Source organism: Idiotropiscis lumnitzeri, chromosome 19 (assembly GCF_059441095.1).
Source record: "Idiotropiscis lumnitzeri isolate Australia: NSW breed Sydney's pygmy pipehorse chromosome 19, RoL_Ilum_1.0, whole genome shotgun sequence".
NCBI lineage: Eukaryota > Metazoa > Chordata > Actinopteri > Syngnathiformes > Syngnathidae > Idiotropiscis > Idiotropiscis lumnitzeri.
In genome coordinates, this window is record NC_142409.1 from 10,425,467 (window position 1) to 10,441,629 (window position 16,163).

At 47.3% G+C, this 16,163-nt stretch overlaps 2 protein-coding genes across 3 annotated transcripts; both read right to left on the minus strand.

Annotated features, from left to right (window-relative positions):
* Positions 1–806: 806 nt before the first annotated feature.
* On the minus strand, positions 807–13,417 carry spata13 (spermatogenesis associated 13). 2 transcript variants are annotated; one of them, XM_088283444.1, is made up of 13 exons: positions 12,879–13,417; positions 7,144–8,397; positions 5,456–5,878; positions 4,806–4,950; positions 4,597–4,730; positions 4,224–4,403; positions 3,624–3,803; positions 3,131–3,310; positions 2,646–2,878; positions 2,171–2,300; positions 1,717–2,092; positions 1,359–1,433; positions 807–1,274 (listed from the first exon to the last, which is right to left on the minus strand). In XM_088283444.1, the coding sequence occupies exons 1-13, from the start codon at positions 12,924–12,926 to the stop codon at positions 1,093–1,095; spliced, it is 3,540 nt and encodes a 1,179-aa protein (XP_088139570.1). In that variant the 5' UTR covers positions 12,927–13,417; the 3' UTR covers positions 807–1,092. The 2 variants fall into 2 exon arrangements, with proteins under 2 accessions (XP_088139570.1, XP_088139571.1); XM_088283445.1 differs by having other exon boundaries at positions 13,272–13,411.
* A 297-nt stretch (positions 13,418–13,714) lies between these two features.
* On the minus strand, positions 13,715–15,488 carry c1qtnf9 (C1q and TNF related 9). Its single transcript, XM_088283228.1, has 3 exons — positions 15,221–15,488; positions 15,095–15,157; positions 13,715–14,924 (listed from the first exon to the last, which is right to left on the minus strand). The coding sequence occupies exons 1-3, from the start codon at positions 15,414–15,416 to the stop codon at positions 14,155–14,157; spliced, it is 1,029 nt and encodes a 342-aa protein (XP_088139354.1). The 5' UTR covers positions 15,417–15,488; the 3' UTR covers positions 13,715–14,154.
* Positions 15,489–16,163: the final 675 nt, after the last annotated feature.

Below are 16,163 nucleotides of genomic sequence, written 5' to 3' on the forward strand. Positions count from 1 at the left end.
GCGAATGTAATTCTATAATGCTGCTTCAACACTACTTTGGTGAATTGAATTACACTCCGCTGCACATGCATAATTTATTTGATGTCATCACGTATGCAGAAGGGTTGACTCCTGAAAGGTGAGAAGGGGGGGGGGGTCACATTCAAGAGGTAGGAGAGAACATAAAGAAGAGAATAAGTCAACATAATCTCTTTACTATGGGGTCCAGGATTGACCCCTGTGGAACGCCATAGGGTAATCTTTACTTGCCCGATTACACCAGACGACGAAACTGGGTGATATCGAAACAAGACGTGGAAAAAGTCTTCGCCTAATTGCGAAATACGAGAGAAGGAAAGTAAAAATAGCAAACAATGTCGCAACACAAGTGTGCACAACTGGGATCATGTGATCACATTCAAACTGATGTTAAATGTGCGTAAACGCATAACTGTCATCATTTAAAGTGCCTCCGATTCACACCGAGTCATTTTCAGTTATTCTAGTAAACATTTTCACAAATGCAAAAAAATTTGATCGAAACATTTTCTTACGCTGGCGGCGTCCTGTTGAGATGCGTCGACATCTCCACTCTCCTTGCACTCGGAGCCCATGACACAGGCATCCCCAACCTCAGGCCACTTTAACTCCTCGTTTCCAGTTTTCTTTTTGAAAGATCCATTTTCACGAGAAAAAGGAGCAGGAGTCGGCACGCACTGCGCGTTCGGCTGGCATGTGAAACAAGACCCGAGGCGTCGGGAAAAACGCACGTATCGCGTTACCGTCGTTACAGACTCCCTTGGGCACAAAATGTCGGCCCCCTGGAATAACAGTTTTCATACAAGAGTTTTATTTACATAGTTATTAACAGACAGGGTGTTCAGAATCAGAAGTCCAAATAAAAACAAACAACAAAAAAAGGGTCCAGCCTTTGTGAAATAAAATACGAGTCAACATAAAAGCACAGAGACACAGTTGAGGGGTACCAGAACAAAAGAAGTCGGTATTTTAACACTCGTCGCCCCTTCTTCATCCAAGGCACAGTCAACAACATGAAAAAAAAAAAAACAGACGGACGAGTACAATCACAGGAATGGACGGAAGACGCCAGGTTCACTTCCTGAAAAATGCGCCGCGGGTGATGCTGTAGAGTAGCTGGTAAGGCTTTCGCTTGGGTGGCTCGGCCAGAGCGAACACTTGTTGCTGGGGCACGCTGGTGGGGATGGTCACGTGTCGCTGGTGGAGCGGGTGGAGGTTTTGGTGGTGCGGAGGCACGGAGCCCGAGTAGCCCACAGCTGGAAGGGACGTTAAAAAAAAAAAAATTTAAAGCTAAAAGACAAAGCAACGTAAACTTTAATTCTACTATTGTGCTTCCTTACTTTGGATCTTGCCCTGTTTTGCTCTTCTGGCGTTTGCAATAGCCTGCTTCCTTTGCTCCTCGCTGATTTCTATTCCTGGGGACAAACCATGGAAATGAAAACACTCTCAGCAGCCCAACCTAAATCCTAAAATGTGCTTCTTGAAATTGTTGTTGAGGTGTTTTGAAAAGCAATTCTTAAGCATAACAAAGAGTTTCCTTTTTTTATAATGACGGACTTGCAATGCCGTGTTTTACAGGCAGCGTGAAAATGCAGAGTCGCAATTCTTCATGATAATTCAGGCCTTAAATTAACAACCCAGTCAAAGTGTGCAGTTGAGCAGACGTAGTGTCTCATGAAGAAGTTGCAGGCGGCTCACCCATCTCCTGGTCTTCTTTGACCCGCCGCCTCTCCTTGCTGAAGGCCTGCAGCCACCTCTCTTTGTCCTGAAGCTTCCTGCAGCACAGCACGCACATAAACTCCAGAGTGTCGGCGTGGCGCAGGCGCACGGCGTTCCTCAGGGTCAGGCCCAGGTCCGGATCCCGCCCGTCGGGCACGTCGAGCACTTCCGTGAGGTCCATATCCAGCCGCCCTCGGTAGTGGAGGAGGTCCCGACGTAGGACGTCCTTCTTGCAGAAAACCAGCTGATGGTCGAACAAGAAGAAGCTGCGCTGCTGCATTTTGCCCTGGCGGAGGATTCGGGTCAGCTCTCCGGAGTGGATCAGCTCAGAGCTGCGCACCAACACGTCGGGTCCCTGCGTCACCAACGACACAATCTTAGCTGAAAGCCATCGGCAGGTTCAATTCGAGCTTGCTTAGACGGCGGTCGTCACCTCCCAGCGGAGAATGGCCACCTGCCAGTGGGCGATGGCATCCACGCTCTCCAGCCGCCGCTTCCTCTCGTTGATCAGACTCGCCACGTTTTTCATGGCCTCGTAGGCGTCGTTCACACCGCCGTGGTCACTACGCCACACAGGGAACAGCAACACTAATTAAGTAAGGGGAGCAGTTTTACTTATTCGTAGTTTCATCTCATTTAACTTTGGTTTACAGTCACGAAAGTTGAAAAGCATAAAGCAAAATATATTAATGAATATTTTTTTTAGATAGTTTGACATGTGATTTAGGAGCTTATTGTGCGGTTTAATGTCCCTGCGGCCTCATGAATTAAAATGACTTTACGACCCATATCCTGTAATATACACGTTAGCGTGAGCTGATAAGATACGCGTGGGACGAGGAGGTGTCCAGGCACGTTTAGCTGACAAAATAAATTCCATTCCTCCGCTGTAAGGCGTCGAGCAGTACCTGTGGTCTTTGGGGGTGTACTTGAGCAGCTCCCCCAGCTGCAATGGGTATTTGCAAATCTTCTGGACAGGAGTGAGCAGGAAGCCGGCGATGGAGATGTCAATCATCTGCTGCAAGAGGCGACAGGCCTCAAAGAAGTGCTTGTACCGGCTGGACTTCATGAGGCGCTGCAGCTCGCCACAAGCCGCGGGGTGGGTGTTGCAGTACTCCGAGTAGATTGAAAAGCCCTCGCCCTTTGGGGACAAAGGAAAGAGGGAGGGTGCATATTGAGAGTTTTTAATTCCCGTAGATAGACTATTCACAAATGTTAGACATTGTGGACTTTCGGGTTAAATTTCAGGATGGATCGAAAAAGCAAATACCAATTTAAATTTAATTTATCTGTTCTGATTATGTACATTTTAGGCTCATCCTAAAAAAATCACCAGAAAGCCTAATATCCAAAACTTTTTGTGAATATTAAATGTCGACAGCTTTCAGGTGACCTGCAAGAGAAAGCAAGAGCCAATTTCGCTGAGATGCGGCTGATCCTTGTTGTACTTTTTCTCCAGGTCGCGTAGGAACTGCCGCTGGAACTTGTAAATCTCCTCAATGTTGCTGAAGATGGTCTTCAGCTGGAGCTCGGTGAACATGTCCGGGTGCTTGCGGCACTGACGGATGTAGCCCTACGGAGAAGCGCGATAACCAATATACTCAACATTTTCAACTCTGAAAGCAGTTCAAACATTGGCCAACAGAGAGTGCTGGAAGCTTAAATTGAACATCGAAAGCAATATTACGTTGGCTGTCGGAAAAAGACCACCGCAAAGATTTTTATGAATAATCGTAGGGCTGCGCGACCTCAGAAAAATTGTGGCAGTACATACTTCAGGTCATAAGATTGTTAAAAATTTTTTTTTTTTTTTAAAATCACTGCTTTTAAAGCCATGTTCCCTTTTCTCATACACAAACGCCAAGGAAAAGGCGACGTCTGCGCACCTCACAGATGTCTTTGAGGTGCTTGATGTAGATGCGTTCTGTGTTCATGATCTCCTGCACCACGTTGGTCCTCATCTGCTGCCTGTGCTGGCTGCTGTGCGCCTCCCGGGGAGCCGGGTCCTCGTGGTCGGCCACGCTCTCCACGCTGCCCGCCGTGGAGTCCTCCTGGTTCACACGCACCTATAACAAGTGGAACAAAAAAAACCTACTAAAAAAAAAAGCTTCTTCAGCAGTTTGCTTGCACAATTATGAAAGTAGAAAGAGAACAAAACACTCTTGAAGCACAAAAAAAAAAAAAAAAAAAAAAAAAGAGCCACTCTGCGTCGCTATGGCAACCACATGGGAAAGTTGAACCAGCACTTGCTCGGCATCTTTGAATGAGCAACAAGCAATTACACAGCGGACGCCTTTCTGCCAATCAAATCACAGGCTAATTACGACTCAACTGTCACTCAGCAGCAGTTGTCACAGAAACCAGTTGAACCCCGAGCGGGTGGTAGACTTACTTCGACACACTCGCAGTGTCACGACTGGCTTTCATTTGGAGTAAAGCCATCTTATAAATCGAGTGCAAACAAGCAGGTCAGGAAGTCCACTCACCCGGACGAAGCTGGAAGGGAACCAAGCCTCCTTGTCGGGCCCCCTGCCCCACCACCAGTCCTTGTGCGAGGCATCCAGGATGCGGATTACGTCGCCTGCCTTGAAGGCTAGCTCCTGCTCCTCCATGGTCACATGGTCCCACAGGGCCTCGGCGTACACGGCGTGGCCCGAGCTTATCCACTGCGCCGACACACATTACAAGGCCGATGAGCCCGTGTCAAACACGGAAGATTACAGCCCAGCTTGCCAAACATCTTGAAAACGCGGTTTATCCTCGCGTGCCTCCTCACGGGGCGGGACGCACTCACAAAGCCACACGCCGAGATAAAGGTTATGTCATAAAGTCAACGTGAGCGGCGGCGGCGAGGCTCACCTCCACGAGCACTGACAGCTCCACGCCTGGCTCTAGATAGGGCGTGACGTCGGCGAGCTCGTCGTAGCTCCCCTCATCCTCCTCTTCCTCGCTTATGCTGTCGTCCAGCGGCGCCGAGCCTTCAGATGCGCCGTCTAGGGCGGGGCGAAAAAAGGGGAGTAGGAGGCTTAGCCAGGAGGCTCATCCACATTCGATTCAACTTTCCCTACCGCTGAGCACTCTGTGCAGCAATCTCCTGCCCACGCGGTCCAGTCCGATGGGGGTGCTCTGGGAGAGGGTGGGGGGTCGTAACCTGGCTGAGACGGCCTTGTAGGGGGGCACCTGGTGGGAGGGGATGGGCGGCCGTGACAGAGGCTGCAGGGGAAAAACAAGATGAGGGCGCTTTCTAGGATTTAGCAAGTCTCGACAGACGTCTTGCTCTGGCTGTGTTCGCAATCATTTTCTACTCCCGATACAAAGAAGTTTATAAAGTGGATTATATTGTTCATTCATAAATCAAATTTGGGCACACAGAATAAAATAAACACCTAATTACAATGTACCAGGTTAACTTCAGCGGGTGGATCTAATGTCAAATACAATATCAAAACATTTCAACAAAACTACAAAATGGCAAAATCGCCATACAGTTGGCATGAAAAGATTTATGGAAAAATTCTGTGATAAAAATGTGTTTAGAAAAAAAAAAAGACGGTTTTGTTTCAGCAATGTCTGGCTAAAAGAAAAATGCAAATGAAATGAATGAATATATCAAATCTGCCTCATTTTGAACCAATGAACCCCTAAATAGGATATTAGAGTGATGGGAGTGATTCCGAACACAGCCACTCTGAAATGTTAAAATAAGAAAGAAACGCACAGAAGGAAGTCGGTCGTCATCGGCGTCGGGGGAGTACAAGTCCTCCACCCCCACCACAGACATGGGACGCTGTTGCCGCCGGCCTGGCACGGTCCCGTTCACGCCGCACCCCTCGCCGCTCTCACACACGCCGTTCCCGACACATTCCTGATGGAGCGACTGCGTCCTTTCGTCGGGGTTCAGCTCGCCCGCCTCCTCGGGAATGCAGTGCTTTCTGGAGAGGAGCTGCCCGTAGTCCGAGATGGGCCGGGGTCTCGGGCGCCCGCTCCGTCGCCGGGACTTGACGACGGCGGCCTCCGTGGAGGGCGACGTGGGCGACTCCGAGAGGAAGACCGGGGAGAGAGGAGAGGTGCTGCCGCTGGTTTCCGAGGAGTTGCCGTCTTTTAGCAAGACTTGCTGCTCCCTTTGCTCTTCTGACGTAACCTGACAATCCCAAAGAAAAAAAAAAAAAAGTCATAAGGCCAATAACCCAAAATGTACAGAAAGCCTACAACCTCCAAGAAGACAATATTAGCCGTCCTACTTCAAATACAGGTTTATCGCTCGAGGTGATTCTCAAGTACCAAGCCTGTTCTGCGCAACAATAGTTGGTGAACAAACCATGCCGGTATGTCAAAACATGACTTTACGTGAAACCGGTCTGTGACGCAAAAAAAACGTCGGGGTCCGCTGATTTAGTGCACGTATCGAGTACATCTGTTAATCAAAAACAGAGCCACTGCCGCTCAAACAGGTCCAAGAAGTGTTTTGATTGGCTTGATAATCAGCGCAAAGTTACTTGAATCAATATCATCAGGTTTCCCGGGGAAAACAAAAAAAATTTCCAATTCCTATCAAGCAGCACAAATATTCCGCAATGGCGGATTTTATTTCACGTGCAAATATTGACCCGAGCAGATGGCAACAATCAAACCTCACCTTTTGGTTCTCCCGATCTGGATCGAGACCGCCGCACACACAGCGGAAAGGCACACAGATCGCTAGCACCATTGTGAAACACATGTAGCCCCGTGTTCGGGCTGAGCTGCTTGATTTCTAAGGAAGCATCTTCAAAAAGTACAAGAAAAAAAAAAAAAAGGTACGCTTCACTTGAAGGTTCTTAACTATCTCAGCAAAGACTCGAGCGCGTTGCTGCTGCTGGACTTTGCGCGGCCAGCGCTGACTAAGGAGTAGAACCTAAACGCTGACTTGGACCAGCACGTCCACAATTTTTGCCCATTTGCGCAAGTGGCTGCTAATCATAAACAAAGCCTAATCATTAACCAAGCCTGTTCCTTCAAGCGCAGGACAGCCGGGTCCAGCATGTGACCCGGTGCAAGTCAATAAATCACATGGAGGGCAAACACCAGACAGTCAGTGCACCTGACAGTGACGCTGAAACAGTTCACGTGAATGCGCTACAAGTATATTAAAAAAAATAAAATAATAAATAAATAAAAAGTCTAAAATTCCAGCCTCATTCAATGAAATTTTGATGAATGAAGTCTTTCTTCCATTCTTGAAACTGGAGCTTAATTGTGACTTAATGATTTCCGGCTTTGATGGCTTTGCCTGATCAAGCTGACATTAAACTGAGCTTTAGCACCCCCAAAAATAAATAAATAAATAAAAAACACGCTAACGTCATGCCTTCATGCTTATAGACAGCGTATCCAAATCATCAAAATGGAGGAATGTCTGGAGCTTACCTCATTGGCTAGCTCGTCTTTTCGATGATCAGGAGGTGACTGGTCGTCCGACACAAACCCGCACGTGGTGATATCGAGGGATGCGTCTTCCGTGGAGCCTTGACACTGAAGCGCGGCCATGTTCCGTCCAGGCGGCGCGTGAACAAGCGGAGTGTGAAACAGCGGGGCGTGACCGGCGGACAAAACCCGGGGCCTGACGGGCGAGGGTCGGCGCTGTCGCTCACTGGTGCTCCGGCAAGGCACGCGTCGGGAGTAGTCGTCGTGGAGACGACTGAGGGGCGACATGGGCGTGGGGGTGCCCGGGGAGGGCGAGGGACTTTGCCGGCGCAGGACGTTCACGTCGGTAATGCTGCCCACTAACTTCAGCATCTGTCCCTTCATTCTCAGCGAGCCCCCCCTGCGACTGCCGAGGTCCGCCGAAGAGACGCTGGACGTCCTCTGGATAGTTGGAGTCCCGTTTGACGCTGTAGTCCTCACAGGGGCTGCCTGAGGGGGCGGCGTGGGGGCCTTGCGCCTGAACGGGATTTTAAAAACGGAAATGTTATCCGCGCTCTGACTCAGTCTGCTCAGCACGGACGTATTAGAGGCGTTTTCCGCTTGCCCGTTGATCTTTGCTTTCTTGTGGTCAGTGCTACCTGCTGCAAGGATCTCCTCGTCCGTGTCCAACATGGTAATGCGTCCGGCTCCATACGCTCTCCTCATACTCCGGGAGAACCGGCAATTGCGTTGAAGGCCCTCGGTGAAATCCTCGTCGTCGTCTATATCCGACTCGTAGTGACTCGCGGTATAATTTCCATTAGAAAGGTACTCATCTGTGTCATTCGTGAGAGTATTCCCGTTCTCAGCTTCCTGACTGGATGAGGACGCAATTCCGCTTGCTCCACGATTCTGAATCCCCTGAAACACGGAGGAGCGCAGCTTTTTGAAAGAGTCCATCACGCCGAGTCCGGGGAGACCAGCGGGACTGTCGGTGGCGGGACCGGAGGCCTTCCTGGCGCTGGAAAACAGCCGCATGATTCTCGAAGAGCCAGGCTTCCCGGAGGAGGAGTCGGCGCTGTTCAGGTGGTTGTCGTGCTTGGCGATGGGTCCCACGGTGACCGGCTGCAGGTACGGCGCGGCGTTCGTCTCAGGGTGATCGAGGAACGGGTACAAGTCGCTGAGGGGGCGATTCCGGATTGGAGGGTCGGCGTTGTTGGAGTGGAGGCGAGGGTAAGAGTCTTCGCTTCTGGACGGGACTCTGTCTTTTAGTTGTGCCTGTGAAAGAAAACAACGCCTTTTTAGCTCCAAAGCCACTTTAGAACCCAAGAGGTCCTTACATATAACTAGCCACACTCAAAAATAGTTGGCTGTGTCCTATAACTTGAATGTCTAAGGTGTCTAAAGTCATTTAGTGTGGGGACGGGATTATGCAAATGAGCATCTCACGATCACATTGAAGGAATACACCGCTAACAAGTGATTTACTTGAGATTGTAAATTAAAAAAAAGGCAGGCACACAGCGACCCAACTCTTTGTTTAAACGCTATTAAAATAAGCCCAGCAATGATGCAATGCGCCCCCCCCCCTCTTGTGTTACAGCTACTGCAGTAGCAAGTCTTGAGCAAGCACTTGAGGAATGAGCACATTGGCAGATAATTCTTGTTTGCAATATACTGGATGAGTAAGGGGAAAATAAATAGCCCGACCAACGCTGCAACAAAAAAACACACACTTGGAACATGACGTGCATTTAACGCTGGTGCTGTGATTTCAAAGTCAGAGGGGAGCGGAGGCCCAGGTTGGGGTCTTTAACGGCATGTGTGTGCGTGTGTGTGTGATTCACAAGTGGTAGCTAACGCAGCTGGCCCTTTGAAGCGAGCCTCTCGGAGCATGACTAAGCGATGAAAAATGCTAATCCGTTGTGATTAATGCGATAAATTGCCATGCTTCCGGGACGTTCATGGCAATTTCCAACCTTTCACTGCAACATGGCCATGCAGTGGACTACACAATACACTTACGGGAATGTTAATAAAATTTAAATGGGAGCTGCAAAGAAAAGAATAATAATCGCGCTACAAAAAAATAAATAAATAAAAAAGTCATTCAAATAGTCGGACAAGCGACGTATTTTATTCAGCCTCCGATGCACTACAGGAGACGACCTGAAGCCGCTACGGAGGACAAAAGTCGAATCCACAATTCACAACTCCCAGTTTAAGATTACCGCATAAATATGACGCCTGGGCCAAAGAAAGTTAAACATTGCACAAAATATTAAAGCACCAAAAACGCTTCATCAGACCATATGAAATTGTTGAATTAAAGTCTGCTCGTTTCATGAATTTGGGCTCCGAGTCAGAATTTTTCAATTGTGGCAAAACTACTCAAGACAATGTTTGGCTAGTATTTAAAACAGCCACATTGAATCTTTTTTTTTTTTTTATTTTGGGTGCAAAATCCATTCAATAACAACGGCGGCAATGCATCACCGCTACCTCAATTTGAGCCGGGGAAACCTTACGTCCGGAACAAGAGCTGCATCCCAGATCCAGATGGTGTGCGGAATCTTCCGTCACTCCTGGCGCTAGCGCGGTACTGTCGCTGCCGAGCACCGCCCGCCGACATACAGTGAGCGTCCGCCCCCCGCCTCCCACGAACAATGCTCCACTTTCAAAACGGCCCTCTCAATTGTCTTCTTGTAACGCCGTCGAGGATTGACGAAGAGCAGCGGGATCTGCTTTGCAGGCCAGGGAGAGGAGATAGGAGATAGGCGAGGAATGTCAACAAGTCCACTTTGCTTGTTTTCTTGGATTTGGATCCCGGGACAGACGCTCGACTGACTGAGTTCTCCTTCGACACCTCCATGCCCTCAGGCCCGCACTTGGTGCCAGAACAGTGAATGAGGTGTCACGGGCCAGCCGGAATTCGACCACGACGGGCATCTTACGACTGAAGAGTAAAATGTGGTGGTGGTGGTGGGAGGGGCATTAAATAAATTGTACAAGTAAAAAGTTGGAGGAAAATATTTTACAAATATGTTTTAGATTTTACAAGAAGTAATAGGAATACAATGAAGCGAAAATGTTTCATGAGAATAGTTTTTCTATTTTGAAAAAAAAAAAAATACATCTTAAAATTAATTAATTTTGGGGGGGGAGAATAAATATGTATTTAATATAATTACAAATGTTTCTGACAATAAAATTTCAATATATTAGAGGGAGGAGTTGCGCGCCCATTTCCCTTTCCCACCTAACCTCGAGCGCCCTCCCATCAGGTTCACGCAGCCAGCTGGAGCCAGCCTCAGATTAGACTCCCGGAGACAAGGATGAACATGCATGCAGATACGTAAACATGCACGTACTGAGGAAAAACGGAAAAAAAAAAACATTTAGAATCAGTTCTGGAGCATCCCAGCTTGTGTCCGTATATCGAGAGGAAGACCTCCATCACTGATCCCCTTCTTGTTGAGCTCCAAAAAGCTCACAAAAAAAAAAGTTATGTAAGCCACGAGTAAACTCTGAGACAGAGGTCACCTCTGCAGAGGTATGTCGCAGGCCTCGGGCCGGGGATCAGATTCATTAAGGGCGGAAAGAGTCGAGCATTAGAGCCCAGGGCGTCCAGACGAGGGCGGATCATGGGAAAAAAGTGCGCTTGGCATTTTCCAATGTTTTTTCGAAGCCTTTCTCAGCATCATGGATGTACAGAAAGACATTATCATGCATTAAAGTACTTCCATGTACAGGAAACTCCTTTTCACAAATAATTATGAGAACCACAAAATGCCTTGCTCATGTTTTTTTATTTTTGGTTGCCTGTGCAAAGTTCGCCTGAATAAACATTCAAAATGCTCAACGCCAATTAGCAGATGCAACGAGTCAGCTTGCTGTAACACACCTCACAAGTCCTGGGTGTGTGTGTGTGTGTGCGCGCCATTGCTAATGTGATTAGCGCAGCTTTGCTTTTGAGTGTGGTTCCATCTACACATGATAGCCTAATCAGGCAGACAAGCGGGCTAGTCGGCACTGACTCCGAGTGACACTCCAAAGCTTGCAAAGAGCCCACCAGGTTTCTGCCTGTCTCTCAGTTTGAGGGTAGGAGGGGTGGGGTCAGGACTTCGGTCGGGGGGGCTGGACTTGGACCAGCGCTCCACTCTTAGGGGGATAAACATGAAGAGAAAGGCTTTGGCTAAAACCAAAAATAATATAGTATAACTAATGTAATGTCTTTTTAAAAATGTTTTCAAAGTGGCCAGCATGGATGAACGTCATGACAACCAGCGATAGCATAGCAACGGAAGCGGCACACCAGTCCTGCGACGGTAATCCAAAATGTACCTAAAAAACAAGTGAATTACACCACAAGTACCCCGCTGAAGTATCTGTGACTTTGAATGCGTGACATTAAAAGGCAGGGCCCGACTCAACTTTTTAGTAATACTTAGTCTATCATTTCAGCCCTAGCTGACTCGACTTGACCTGACTTGACCAAGGCAACACCACACGACGGGTTTCTGTTCTACGGCACCTTAAATAACTTTCCGCAGTTGAGCGGTTATTGCGAACGTTGCCTGTGCACTTACTAAAGGTTTTACGACGGCACGCCACATTCAATCACTTTGACCACGACTTCCCCATTTTAGGATGTGCCATAAGGAAGGCGAATGGCAGAAGTCCCGCCCCCCTACAATGTCGAGAGCGTGGGAAGCTTGGCCTGCCCGGGGGAGGGATGTCTGCGCTCGCACACGGACGGCGCACAACAGCGCTCACCTGATCCGCTGTCATAGTGACAGACAACTGGGGAATTTAATACAATACACGGATGAGCCGTGTCAAGAGTCAACACTGTTGCTGATGGCGGCTTGAAAAATTCAAGACACCTACTATGGAATTCGAACCCAACGAAGGAATTGAAACACAATACGATGCTATGGAAACAATTCAAATTCCTGAGCGGCAAGCAAGTATGAAAGAGAAAGTAGACTACAGGAAGTGTTTTGCCAATTACTACTTTCCTATTAGCTATTATTATTAGAAATATTATTGCAGGATTTTTGTTTTTCCATAGGTCATCACAGTAAAACCACAAAAAAATTCTTCTTTTTTTTTTTTTGGGTGACACACACACACACAAAAAATCCCCGAAATCCACCATCCGATTAGCAAAATTGGAGTTGAAGTGACAATTCCAAACAGACTTTTTATTTTGACTTATTGTCGTTTTGGGGAAATCTTGTCACTTTGCTAGCTTTAAGAGTAACTTTCAACAGTTTTCCAAAACAATGTGCATGCAATTGAAGTAAAAGTAACGCAGGTGCAATTCTGATCATACACCAGTTTTCAATATCTGCAGGAAAATCCATGTATTATTATGATTGTCTCCTCTAAGATATAGTCATTCATTTTTTTTTTTGGGGTGGGGGGCTTTTGAAAGCAGGGAAAGGGATTAACACTACACTGAGACCAGTAAAGAACTGGAGCCAAAGTGCCCACTTCTTTCTGCCATTGATTCACTTTCTTTTGGCCCATAAAGCTCTTTGTAAGCCCCCTCACAACACCCCCACCTCCCCCCTCCTTCAGCCAGCCTGGCTTCTCCCACATCACTATAACAACCAGGACTGTAATGCACCACAACCCCCCCCCCCTCTCTTCAGCAGTGCAAAGGGGTCACGTTGATAACGCGCAGATACTAAGATAAGATACACAACTTCTATTAGAAAGTGCTTTTAGAAACCACAAAATGGACGACTTACTTTGCTCATAGTCGCTGATGTTGCCCCTTCTGACCCTTTTTCAGCCATAGAAAAGCAGCCGGGCTATCTCTGAAGCCTCGCTCCCCTCGTCCATGTCGAGTGAGAATTAATTAAAAAGAAAACAAGGTAATTCAAAAAGAAAAGAACAGAAAAAAAGTTCTACTTCATTTTGAGGCTCCTCGCAAACACACCGGCGCTAGTAGTAGCAACTTTGGCTAGCTGACGAGCGCTCGCCGATAAACTGGAGTCGCGCTCAAAAGTTCCTTAAATTCGACTTTGCGAGAGGATATAAATGCCTAAAAAGCAACGCTGAAGTGGTTAAAAAAAGACTTTCAGGTTGGTGGTGGAGGCAATTGGATAATGGCAGCGAAAGTTGCTTTTTAAAACACGTACGTCTCGAGGAGGACGAAGAGCATCTTAATGCACTTGTTGCAGTTGTCTCCCAAAAGAGGGAGGGGCCGAGGAGAACCCGGAGAGATTCGATTGGTTGGCCGCCGCGTGACTGCTCCACCGCAGGCCAACCACGCGTCGGATGATACGTAATGTCACACCCACCTCTTACTCCTGTGACAAAATTAAGTTAAAAAAAAACGGGGCGGGGTCGAAGAGATTCTTTCGGCATTTGATTAGCCGACCGCCTTATGAATTTTTCGCTACCGGCCAATCACGCCTTGGCTGGTTGCGTAGCAGTCACGCCTTCTTCCTGCTCTGAGGAAAAAAGTCATGTCAATAGACTGGACCTTCCAGTTGGTGCATTTCTTCCTCCTCATATTGTTTCACGAGTGTACATGCGTGCCCATCCCAAATAGTAGGGAGAAAAGATGCAACAGAGGACATTTGTTTAAATGCTTTATTATTTGGATGTCAGTAATCTTTTGAGATTACCTTCATTTCAGGGGGATCCTACAAATAAAAATGTACAAAAAAGTCACAACATGAGAGTCATACAAAGAAATATTAAGTATGTTCAGCTCAGCAATGACAATAGTGCATTTATGACCATCCAAAATGGTTATAATATAGTTTTATGGGTTTCAAAACTCAGTATACACATTTTTATATTCATTTAATATCGTTAACATTTGGTCAAAGGGTGAACCTGGAAGCACACCAGGTTGCTGAATTAAAGTATCAGATGTGCAGTCTTGATCACACATTTCTTATTGCTACTTTCTTTAAGCTCATTATTTTTCCCTATCAACTGAATAAAGCATTGCTTTCTCTTTTTTTCTTCCTACTTACTTTCATTAATCCTGACATGCTCCTCTAAACAAAACTAGGCCCCAAAAATGAGGAACCCAGAGAATGTGGTGTCGTCATCTTCGTCAGCGAAAAGACCATTAAAAAGTTCTCCGCCGACGACTTGCAGCCACACTTTGTCCCCGGGCTGCAAGTGCAGCACAGTGGCCCCCGCCGCCTGGTCCTCGCCGTTCTGGTAGCTGTCAGTGGTGTGAATCACCTTGGCACCGTTCATCACCAGCGCCACCTTCACGTTCCTGGAGAAGACGGTGATGTGATAGGTGAAAAAGTATGCGCCGGCTGCCGAGCATGTGAACCTTCCGGTTTGGGGATCGTAATGGTTTTGTTGGTTGTAAATAATCCTGTCAAACCGGATGGGCGTATGGGCCGTCGGGAGTTTGCTCATTGCGGTGAGTCCTACAGAGAAGGCGCTTTTGGAGACGATCAAAGCATCTCCCTGCTCGCCTTTATCGCCCTTATCTCCTCGAGACCCCCGCTCCCCCCTGTGACCCACGCCGCCTTTGGGACCCGGAGCGCCCACTTCCCCTTTCGGTCCCAGCCTGCCCGGAGAACCCATCGGCCCCTGAATGCCTCGATCTCCACGAAGACCCGTTTCCCCCTTCAGACCCTGTGGTCCAGAATATCCCTCATCACCTTTAGGTCCCTGGGGGCCCGGTAACCCAAGCTCGCCTTTATTTCCTTTCAGACCGATGGGCCCTTCGATTCCTTGGGGTCCCATTTTCCCAGGTGGTCCGTGGTCTCCATTGTCCCCCCTTTTGCCCTTGAGGCCTGCTTGTCCAGGTGCACCTAGACATAAAAAACACAGAGGAAGATCATCTTTCTAGAAATAGTAATACGGTTATTTTACAAAAGTTACAGGATGCGGTTTGGCTCCGGCCGCAACCTGGGTACCCTTCCGGCCTCGACTCTCCGGCCTTATTCATAAAAATTAATTTAAAAAAACACTAAGTACTTACCAGGTGGACCTGTATCACCCTTTGGTCCATCCTTTCCCGCTGGTCCTACTACACCAATTCCACCTTTCAGGGACATAAATAAACGTCAAAAACACACGAGCGAACGCTTAAAACGTCCTCACTCACCTGTATCCCCTTTCTCGCCTCGCAGTCCGTCCCTGCCATCTCTTCCGGGTGCCCCATTGTGTCCCGGGTCCCCGGGGATGCCGGGATAGCCGCAAATGCAGCCCTTGTTACTCCCGCTCGGACCGTCGTCCTGTGCAGCGCACCCGAGTCCCAGCAGGAGGAGCAAGAGCGTGACGATGAAGATCGTCTGCGACATTGTTAAGCTAATAACGCCCGATGTGTTAGCTTCAAATGGGTTTAATGTGATCTGGAGAACAAAAGTGGAAAAAAAAAATGGAGCTTGGCAAGAACTTTGGACCTCAATTCGATTGGGTGCTTGAGCTTATTTTTGGTTTACTTATTGTGTTTGTGAGTTACACATCAGCTGATTGTGGCGCAAATATTAAACTGAGAGGAGCAGCCATGCTTTAGAAGTCAATGTATTATTTTTTTTTACTTAAGCAGGACGGTGTAGTCAGTGCATCCACAGGAAGCTGCTGTCCTAATGACTTTGTTGTCCGGTTGCTTTTTTATTATTAGATTGCACTCGGCAAGGAGAGACGAGAAGCCAGGCGGCAGTGACGAACCCCAGGGAGGGAGATAAGACAATAACATCATTGCAAAGCGAACACACCCCGGCTACTATACAGTATACATAGTCGGCACCACTGTTCAGGTTATTGTGATGCATTTATATAAAAAAATAATAATAAATAAATAAATAAATTAATTAATTAATTTAAAAAAAGCATTTTTAAACTTTGATTTTATTTGTTCTTGCGCACTAATAATGTATGGACACAAGTCAACGTTATCCGCTGCAACATAAAAAGACATTTTTTTTTATTTATTTCTATTTATTTTGGCAAAGAAAATCTCCCAATTTTAGCAGGTAAAGAAAAATAAGAAAATTAATCAGCTTGTAAATGAATACCTTACTTGCTAAAAATATAACATTTGAGTA

Coding starts and splice junctions, on each gene's coding strand:
- c1qtnf9 (XM_088283228.1), bottom strand. CDS start 15,416: ATGTCGCAGACGATCTTCATCGTCACGCTCTTGCTCCTCCTGCTGGGA. Junction 15,158..15,220: donor AGGCGAGAAAGGGGATACAG/GTGAGTGAGGAC, acceptor TGTCCCTGAAAG/GTGGAATTGGTGTAGTAGGA. Junction 14,925..15,094: donor GGGTGATACAGGTCCACCTG/GTAAGTACTTAG, acceptor TTTTATGTCTAG/GTGCACCTGGACAAGCAGGC.
- spata13 (XM_088283444.1), bottom strand. CDS start 12,926: ATGGCTGAAAAAGGGTCAGAAGGGGCAACATCAGCGACTATGAGCAAA. Junction 2,301..2,645: donor TACACCCCCAAAGACCACAG/GTACTGCTCGAC, acceptor TGTGTGGCGTAG/TGACCACGGCGGTGTGAACG. Junction 1,275..1,358: donor AAAACAGGGCAAGATCCAAA/GTAAGGAAGCAC, acceptor CGTCCCTTCCAG/CTGTGGGCTACTCGGGCTCC.